Here is a 10,076-nt window from a genome sequence, read left to right as displayed (position 1 = left end):
CAGGGCTCTAGACTAACTTTTTGCCACGGTTGCACTGGCGCACCCAAATTTTTCAACCGCATCGCTTAAAACTGCAGTTTTACATGTGCACTTTTTTTTGGGGGGGGGGATTGCTGCCAATACAGACACTATTAATTTGTAAATGATTAACGAACAATCTTGTCAACACAAAGTTCTTTATTTGGAGCACATTTCTACAAGAAAGATAAGTTACTGAAAAAGTGCTTGTGCTTAAAGTGCTTTTGCACTCTGCTAATATTGTAGTCATTGTTAAACTTAATCATCATCTCAGCCTCCTCTGACAACCTGTTGCAGCAGCAAACAGGTTGATGGCTCCATGTCAGAGCACTGCCTATCAATTTCAGATGGATCAGGCCTTAACAAAAAAGTTATCAATAGTTCTTTTCATCTTTTCTTATTACCCACAGCTACATCCACTTCTTCTGTGCCTAGGCTACTCACTAGGACTGGGTATCATCATTCATTTCTATAATTCATTTGTTTCCGATTCACAAGGTCCCGATTTGATTCGATTCAATTTTGCTTCAGTCAGAAATATTATAATTCTGATCATTTATCAGTACTGATACATGGGAGACTTCTTCAGAATCAGCGAGCTGTCGGCTTTGGGTGGGTGAGAAAGCCGAGAAAGAGAAAGCGGATTCTGGTGCGTCGGGTCCACGCTCTGTGTTTACGTGGAATTCGTGTACCTGCTCTCATTTACTGTTTGGTGGTTGTTCAAATAGTTTTGTGAGCTTTAACCTGAGAATCTGGCGTTTCTGGCAAAACACAGTTATATTTAAAAGTCGATTCAGGATTTCATGAATTGATATCGCTTTATTCAAGCTACTCACCTCTCTCTATCCACCTGCACTTTCAACTGGACCACGGCCAATCAGAGAGGTCCCGCCCCTGACTATCGCTGATTGGTTTAGACCACGATAGGGACATAATGTGTGTCAGTTGTTGACCACACTGAGACTTTCAGAGTTGTGGATTTTTTTTTTTTTTGTACTCGAAAGGTTGGTCGCACTGGTGCGACCCAGGATTTTTTTTAGTTGCACCACTGAAAAATTTGGTCACACTTGTGACTAAATTGATCGCACTCTAGATCCCTGTATTTTTATATGATATATGTCCCTGTACATTCACCTCAGTGTCAGACTATGTAATGTTTAGATTATCTGTAAAAAACAAGCCATGATCTACATTTAGACTCTACAAACTACAGTTACTGTGTTGAATGTCAAAGTAGAGGACAGTATGGTTAGAAAAAAAAGAGTGAAAAAGTCTGGCTTGTTTGGAAAGTGTCAAAGTTCAGTTATAAATGTGTCGCTGAGGTTTTTCAGAAGAATATCTCATAATGGCTTTGAAAATGCTCATATTCCAATAAATAGCAACTTTATTTCTTTTGTGGCAAACAACAGTCCAAAGAACTCATGATGATATTAAAAAGGCTGGCAACACATTCTTAACTTTTAAACAGGTGGAAGAAAACACTGTTTTGAATTTTCACAAATATTGACAATACCAATTACAACATGTTTTAAAACCCTGGAACAGAGTTTATTTTTAAACAGTAACTTTTCCTGTAAGTTACAGTAAAGCTTTAGCCATTGTTCCGTGTTTGTACTCTGTGGAACGTCTCTGCTGACCATCAGTGTACGTCAAATTAGTTAGCATTGACTTGAATTAGCGATGAAGCAATTATTTTTGTGTTGGTTGAGAAAAGTTTTATTTCCTGGTTTTGCAACTATGTAAATGAATAATCGTCCTGTATATAAACACTGGTGTAGCTGTTTAGCATCTGCACTCTGGAAGGCTGAAGCTACTGGCTGTTACAGAAAAGAGTGAAGATCTTCTACAAGAGGTCTGCTGCAAACACTCAAATTATCATCTATCCTTTATTTAATGAACTGTCAGTCATTTTAGGTCTTCTGTTTTTCCACAGCAGTACCATGAAGCTGTTGACTGTGTCTGCACTTCTTTGTGCGATGATGGCTATGCACACTGTTGCTGGTGAGTATTGCAGCGTAATATGTATTTTGTAAATAAATAATTGCATTATGAAGAGAAAACATAAAAAAAATTAAATCAATTTTAAAATATTGTTAAATCTAAAATAAAACTGTGTATAATAGAGAAAGAGAGGAACGGGACGGGGGTTTAAAAATTTTTACTTGGATGTAGAAACATCTATTTTAATATTTTAATTTTTTAACAGTTTAACACAAGCCACTGAATACAAATCACATAGCAGACCAACCTCATATGAGCCAGTTTTCAGTCTTTGATCCACAGCCAGAGCTCTTCTCTGTGTTAATATCTCATGCTTGAATCCAAAGGTGACCATGCTTTTGCCATCGCAGTCCTTGAACTTTGGAAAGACTTGAGATAAGACTTCCGAAAGTTTTATCAATTTTTTTTTGAGTAATTATGCATTTTTATTGGCTGTTTCAATTTTTGAGTGTATTATTATCATTATTATTATTATTATTGCTCTTTTATTCATATTTATCTCTACACTGACAGTCTGTGTTTTGCAATTTAATCTCTGTGTCTGCTTCCTACTTAATTTGGTTTAACCTGACTGTTCCGATTCCTGTTTTAATTTACTTTCTTTTCTGAAGATATTTATGTAATAACTGGAATCACATGTTTAATAATTACTAAAAAGCTTTTACTTGCAAGTTTCAAATCATGTACTATTACTGTGAGTCAGAATGCCCAGTACACTGCCAGTCACTTAACTGATGTTTAATTGCCAAGATGTTGCTAGAATTATTTTCTTCTCCAGTTGTTGTATATGTCATGATAATTAAAATAAATAAATAAATAAACTATAAGCTGGAAATACACCCCTTACAACTATTTATTCTCCCCCAGCATGGAGTCACGTGGGTTGTCCTTATGGTTGGACTCGGTTCTATCGCCGCTGCTTTCGCTATATTCCAAGGCGCATGAATTGGGCTGCAGCTGAGGTAAACTTTTCTTACTTGTTTTGTCTTCAACACTTGATTAAAATACATGTTAGTCCAGTTGTGACTTTGAGAAACTCTGCTCTGTCTGTCATTCTTCACCAAAGAGAAACTGCCTGTCGATGGGAGCAAACCTTGCATCTGTGCACAGCAGCAGAGAGTACCATCTGATTCAGAGGCTGACTGCCTATCATGGCTACAGAGTAACTTGGATTGGAGGACATGATGCACCCAGGGTACTTTGTTTACCATTACAGTATTTGTCTTTTCTTCTGTCTTCCTCCCCTCGTCCCTAACTGCTCACAGCAGGTCGCCTCCCTGAGCCTGTTTCTGACAAAGGTTTCGTTGTGTTAAAAGGGAGTTTTTGCTCCACAATGTCACCAAGTGCTTGGTCATAGGGGGATTTTTGAGGTTTTCTCTTTATTTGTTTACGTTCTTTATCTAACAATATAAAGCACCTTGAGATAACTGTTGTTGTGATTTGATGCTATATAAATCAAATTGAATAGAAATTACTTTCTTTAATAGTCTCTCATATGTCACATATGAGAGGCATAGTACCTATTGGCTTCACTTTTGTAAACTCAGCTTTTAGGGTTTTCAGGTTGGAGTACCTGTTCAGCCAAGGTTTCCAGCAAGTTGAGTGGATCTGAAAATATCATGCCTACAGACTGCATGCAACTAACTGGCCAGTCAATGGCACCATTTGATGAATCATGAGAGTGACTCAAAACAGTCATTTATGAAACCAGGTAAAGAGGAAAATAGCTGTACAAAAACCAACACTGTGGTTCCTGAGTCTGACAAAAAGCTGAGCAGCAGGTACGCCATCACCTCGACATCCTCCATTGTTGTGTTTGTGTTGTATACAAATGACATCACAGGACTTTTGGCCACATTGCTATAATGACCCCACGCCCCATGAAAATACATCAAAAATATGTGAATGGAGGATCTGACATGGAGATGGGCTGCAGAGACAAATGCAGAAAAAAAAGTCACAAGCAGCTTAAATAATATGCGCTGTTTGAGATTTGCTAGTTGGTCAAATTAAAAGTTATGATGTGTGCTAAAGGTGAGTTGCTCTGAGAACAGTGTGGCTAGCCTTGATATTTTGCCCTTCATGAACAAATGCTATGTTCAATGTCTGTCTTGTAGGAGGGTATTTGGTTTTGGAGTGATGGGAGCCGTTTCAACTACAGACACTGGTGCAGAGGAGAGCCTAATAATCATCACAATCAGGATTGTCTGCAGATAAATTATAGCGGTAATTCAGAATACAATAATTACCATGAATGCTCAATATATATGAATAATTTAAGTGATTAAAAAATTGTGTTTGGATAAGTAGGCTTTAAGTTTTTATTTGTGCAGTATTTTACTGATTTTTGATTTTGAACCTTGCAGGTTCCAAGTGTTGGGATGATCAGCACTGTCACGTTCATCTGCCATCTATCTGTGTCAGGAAAATATATAGATGCCGGGGCTGACACTGAAGTATTAAATTCCCATTACAACACAAACACCCTGATATATGATAGTGTTTGTATTCTGCTTGCTGTAATTTCTTTATTTCATTTTCCATCATTACATTTTTCCTCTCCCTGTAGCACCGAACCTGAAGAACTAAGTAACAAGTCAACTGTCTCATGTCTTTAACAAGAGCAGACTGATTGTGTTACCAAAGGATTGATTTTAGCACTTTTGTCTGCAGAGTAAACATTTTTTTTTCTTTTATGCAGCATTAAAGCTTTCAGCCAAGCATATTTTCTGTGTTACATGTCTTGTGTCTAGGGCTGCACCCACTGGTTGTCCTTCTTGTTCAACACTTCATGGTACAGATTAAAAAAAAGAAAACACACTATTTACCAGCTACTACAGAAATAACAGTACAGATGTTATGTGATGAGCTGTTGCTATTAATTAAATCACTTGCAGAAAGTTTTAGTGCTCTAAATTAACAAACCTACTCTCTGGATTGACTTTTCTTAATCTAGACACAGAGAACAGTCCAAGTTCATATAAGGTCACAGTAAACAGAGAAAGTTTGGGATGTCTTAGAGTCAGAAAACTGTGTGAGCTCTTAACAAACCTGGAACATAAAAATTAGAAAATGTGCAGATATATAAATGAAAACTCTTCTCGTACTGTGACACTGAGAGAGTGAGACAGTGGTAGTAACTTCAAGCCAACTGCACAAGTCCAAGTACGTTACATTAAACTAAAGCTAGTATTCATTTCTTCTTTCAGTTCTTTCACTTGTTTGAATTTAGACAGATTTATCCCCGCACTCTCACATACACTTTTGTTGTTGATGCAACATAAACGTGCATCAACAGGTATGTTATGTGTCTTTGCTATACACTAATACAAAGGTCATTCTGATTTTAACCATAGTAGATACGTATTGCTCATGGTTCACCCTCACTTTCACTTAAATTAATAATTCTGATGTTTCTGATACCTGATTAAACTAGTGTTTATTTTTGTTTTGTTTCAATTTTTTATCATATTTTTTGCCACGCATTTGATAGCCTGTTAAAATCTAAACTGAATGTTTAAATTTAGTAAATTTTGTTCACAATTTTAATAATATGTCTGTTCTGTTAAGACAGAGAACAAAAAGCAACAGGCATTTCCAGAATGTGAAATTGAAAATGTCACATTCTGGAAATGCCTGTTGAGTCATCTCTTTTATGTCTTTGTTGCCTCAGCCACTTACACTCTGATGTGATGAAATGAAATGTGAGGAGTGCAAATGGAAGAGGAACAAGAAAAGGATTAATGGCGTACCCTGTATATGTTGTGGTCAATGGCTATGGTTAAGTAGAAAACAATGAATGAATGATAATGTGGAAATTAATTAAAATGAAACTACAACAGATGTGTTGGAGCAACAACATAGAGGTTATAACACACACACGTGAACTGTAAACGGTTTACCAGATTTTTATATTCAATCCTAGAGTAACGGTCTGAATGAAAAAACAAACAAAAATCCATCTATATGGGTTTGTCTGTATTGTTCATCTTCGTCTGGTGTGTGGACAACTAATAGCACTTTGATTATCCTCTTCAGTCTGTAGAAAGACAGAGGCTTCAGTCTTGTTGGAGAATGTTCGTGAGCTTTCTGACACTTCTGCAAGTCATCTTAGAAGACAACAAAGTTCCTTAAGTCAACTTATCTACATGTCAAAACACATGACATTGCATTGCTATGAAGTAATACTGCTTCATGGTAAGAGAAATGTAGTAGGTACAAAGCATTTAGTCACTGCTCAGTGACAAAAATACTTATGAGCTCCAGGAAGTGGTTTAAGGAAGAGGGTGATAGATTGTCTGAAGCAGTTATAACAAGACAATGCTGTTGACCAGACCTCATACCACAGGCTATACCCAGGGGAAGCTACACCAAGTCTGTATGAGTTACCGAAGATACATAAACAGGATGCACCTTTAAGACTGATTGTCTGTATGATCAACTTGATCAACTATAACATCTCAAAGTTTCTGGCTTCGATCCTCAGGCGGTTAGTAGGCAGCTCTGAACACCACATTCAGAACACCTTGGATTTTGTTGAGAAGGCAACAAAGATATAAAAGAGATGACTCAATGTCCAGAATGTGACATTCTCAGTTGGATGGATTAGCTTGATGGAGTCTTCCTTCGTACAATACGGTCAAGCTGCTCCCACAACAGCTAAATAGTTCTGTCAACAGGATATGGCATGATGTAGCAACATATTTTGATAGCTTTTTCTCACAGTCCCTTTTACTCTGAACACATCTCCTATTTGATAGCCTCAAAAACACCCCCAGACCATTATACTGCCTCCACTACATTTGAGTGATGGCATTAACCACTGCTCTTGCGTCATTTCATTTGTTTTGCATCTCGCAACTGTTCTTCTGTTTGAACTGAAGACCTCAAACTTGGACACAACACCTTCCTATCTTTCTGTGTCCAATATCTGTGCTTTTTTTTTGCCCATCTCAGTATTTTCTCTTTAATGGCCAGTCTAAGATCTGACTTTTGCTTGGCAGTTCTGCCCTGTTATCCCGCATGCTGAAGTCATTCCTTCACATTTCTTCAAAATGAAAACACACAGCAAGAGGGAGAATGCAACAAAGCCTGAGACAAAATATACACTATGGCTAATGAGGAAACAGGCAACAGGTGGAAACACGGATGAGGATAATGACATTAAATGCTTTAAAAAGGACTTAAATATTACTAACTGTACTTAATGCTTAAACATTTTTGTTTGTCTTAATAAAACAGACATATTATTAAAATTGTAAACGCAATTTACTAAATTTAAACATTTAGTTTAGATTTTAACAGGCTATGAAATGTGTGGCAAAAAATATGACAAAAATTTCAAACAAAACAAAAACAAACAAACAAAAAATAAACAATAGTTTAGTCAGGTATCAGAAACATCAAAATTATTATTTAAAGTAAAAAAGAGGGTGAAACATGAGCAATACATTAAAATATCTACTATGGTTAAGATTGGAATGACTTTTGTATTAGTGTATAGCAAAGACACATAACATACCTGTTGATGCAACATAAATGCATCTTTAAGTTGCATCAACAACATAAAAGTGTATGGGAGAGTGCGGGGAACACTTGAATACAAAATCCAACAAGTGAAAGAACTGGAAGAAGAACCGAACACTGGCTTTAGTTTACAGGTAGCTAAAAATAAAAGATTAAAAAAAGGTGAAAACGTAAAACCTCAGTCTTTACCTCTGTTAGTAATCCCTCTCTCTTTTAAAAATACATAAATACATAGATACAAGGAAAGAGCTTTTTTAACAATCATTTTTTTTATTAGTTAGTTTTTAAATGAAGGTTTTACCCATTTTTTAAGGAAAAAAAAAGAAAACAAACAAACCATAATTAAAAAAAACATCAAGCAGTCTGAGAATCACTGATTTTAATGCAATCTGGAATGCACAAACTTTGAACAAACTGCCCAAAATACGTTGACAGAGACATTTCAAGGTTTTTGAGTCGGTCTGCGCTCCTGATGGGTTCATTTCTTAAATGCGTAAAAGCTGTCATCACAACTAACGCAATTAAGTTGCATTAACGCGTTAGCTCGTCCAACTCCAGGCCTCAAGAGCCAGTGTCCTGCAGGTTTTAGATATCACACTGGGTCAACACACCTGAATCAAATAATTAGTTCATTACCAGGCCTCTGGAGAACTTCATGACATGATGAGGAGGTAATTTAGCCATTTAAATTGTTGTGTTAATGCCTGGGGGCTCAATTCTTTCTGACAAGCTGTTGTCAGTTTCTGATCTCCTGTCAGGGCTTGTATTGGAATATCCCCACACATATTCTCCATTTCTTTCCATCAAGCCTCACAAGCATCATCAGACCATTTTGGCTATTATGAATTGAGCAGCAAGGTGGTAGTCTGGGAGATTTGGGAGAGACTTGTATTTGTGAATCCAAATTTTGTTAATTTCTCATGCTCTGTTTGAGATAGATGAGTTTCTTGGAGGAATATAACCTGTATTTTTCCCACTTTATCTTAGACATGACTCTACTCCTCTTAACAGTGTTGTTAAGTCCATTTACATTCCATTCTCCTTTGAGCGTTTTAAGCATCCCTCTCAGTGCTGATCAGAACAGTGTGTTTTCTTTTTGCAAAAACAAAAAGCTGATATAAAGTAAACAGGAAATATGTTATGGGGGCGTTGCATTCAGTGCCAGCATGTGATATAGGCATTTCCTTATAAATCTTAAGTAAGCTGTAGTAGAGAGGTTACACACATCGTCCTCTATTATAATAAACTAAGATTAGAAAACAGTACTTGTAGAGTAAAAAAAAATAAAAAAATAAAAAAATAAAAAGCATTTTGGCCACTTTGGCCACTGAAACTTAACACAAGATGGTTTATATATATTGTCTGTGAAATCCATGAAGCCTTTCACGGACATGTTCAGAGTCCTTATCCCAGTGTGCACATTGGGTGAGGACTGGTTCCCAGTTGATGTCCATACGGCGTGGCATCTCTGCCAGGTAACCCCTCTTCATATCCTCTGCAACTTCTGATACACTCTTGTACAGGTGTGGGTCACTGTCCCAATGAATTCTCATTTTAGCAGGGTGTGGTGTCTGAAAACATATTTTTTGTTCTTCTTATGTCCTTGAATTCTTTGAGCTTTGTGTTAATCTCAGTCGGCAAATCGTGTGTAAATGCGATATTTTTACCCTACAAGAAATCTTCTTAGTCCAAGCTGCTCTCAGAATGTTGTCTTTTATGTCATACCTCTGAAAATTGACCAGAGTAGACCTTGTAATGACTGTATCTTGCGGCTTTGGTCTCAGTGATCGAGCACACTGAATCTCTAAATCCTCGTTTTCCGGAAGACCAAGTTCATTCTTCTTGAAGCTGTTAATAAATGCAATCATACCCTCTTCCTCACCAGCCCTCTTTAATTCCATATACGCACATTAGTGCGGCACGATCTTCCTTCCAGGTCCGTGACTTTGGTCTGGAGAGTTTTCTGCTGATCCAGGCTGTGAATTACAGTTTTTCTCGATTGGTTTGGCTCATTTCCTGAAACCGAGATGACATTCTCAAAATAACATGGACAAATCTCCAAACCACCTTGCAATTGTTCACAACAGAATGTCATTTTCATTGGTTTAATCAAATTGCAAATGCTTTAGTACATGTCTCAAGTGACTCTGTGCTTCTTTTCAAATGATTATGTACAAGTAGCTAGTGTTAGCACAATGAGCCCACATTTAGCACATTTTCCAAATAAATAGATCTTGCCGATCTAAACTGATTAGTTGATTTTTCAGTGAAATGGTCACTCACTCCAAAACATATCAGCATGGTTTCATTGTGTAAGTCATCATATGCACAATTGTCTGTTCAACTGTCAAAATTAGTCAAAGATATAATACCATGAAAGAATATCTTGGAACATTTGATAAAGTTATGACAGTACTTGACAATCAATCAGGTGAAATTAGAACTAACGAAGGAGCAGTTTCCCACATCTCAGGTGACCAATCAAACAGGTTGTTCAGATACCTGACAGGTGTTGTCTATGATCATGACTG

The 10,076-nt window shown here is 37.0% G+C and overlaps 1 protein-coding gene across 2 annotated transcripts; it reads left to right on the top strand.

The window, feature by feature from the left end:
* Positions 1-1,781: 1,781 nt before the first annotated feature.
* On the top strand, positions 1,782-4,744 carry LOC100691575 (ladderlectin). Of its 2 annotated transcripts, none has more exons than XM_003455858.5 (6): positions 1,782-1,870; positions 1,952-2,019; positions 2,887-2,981; positions 3,086-3,214; positions 4,137-4,245; positions 4,386-4,744. In XM_003455858.5, exons 2-6 carry the CDS (start codon positions 1,959-1,961, stop codon positions 4,466-4,468), a joined length of 477 nt encoding a protein of 158 aa, XP_003455906.1. In that variant the 5' UTR covers positions 1,782-1,870; positions 1,952-1,958; the 3' UTR covers positions 4,469-4,744. The 2 variants fall into 2 exon arrangements, with proteins under 2 accessions (XP_003455906.1, XP_025756673.1); XM_025900888.1 differs by having other exon boundaries at positions 1,815-1,870; positions 1,955-2,019.
* Positions 4,745-10,076: the final 5,332 nt, after the last annotated feature.

The sequence above is a fragment of the Oreochromis niloticus genome, linkage group LG3 (genome assembly GCF_001858045.2).
Source record: "Oreochromis niloticus isolate F11D_XX linkage group LG3, O_niloticus_UMD_NMBU, whole genome shotgun sequence".
In the NCBI taxonomy this organism is placed as follows: Eukaryota; Metazoa; Chordata; class Actinopteri; order Cichliformes; family Cichlidae; genus Oreochromis; species Oreochromis niloticus.
This window is presented reverse-complemented; position numbering and strand designations above follow the sequence as displayed.

Coding starts and splice junctions, on each gene's coding strand:
- LOC100691575 (XM_003455858.5), top strand. CDS start 1,959: ATGAAGCTGTTGACTGTGTCTGCACTTCTTTGTGCGATGATGGCTATG. Junction 3,215..4,136: donor GAGGACATGATGCACCCAGG/GTACTTTGTTTA, acceptor TCTGTCTTGTAG/GAGGGTATTTGGTTTTGGAG. Junction 4,246..4,385: donor TCTGCAGATAAATTATAGCG/GTAATTCAGAAT, acceptor TGAACCTTGCAG/GTTCCAAGTGTTGGGATGAT.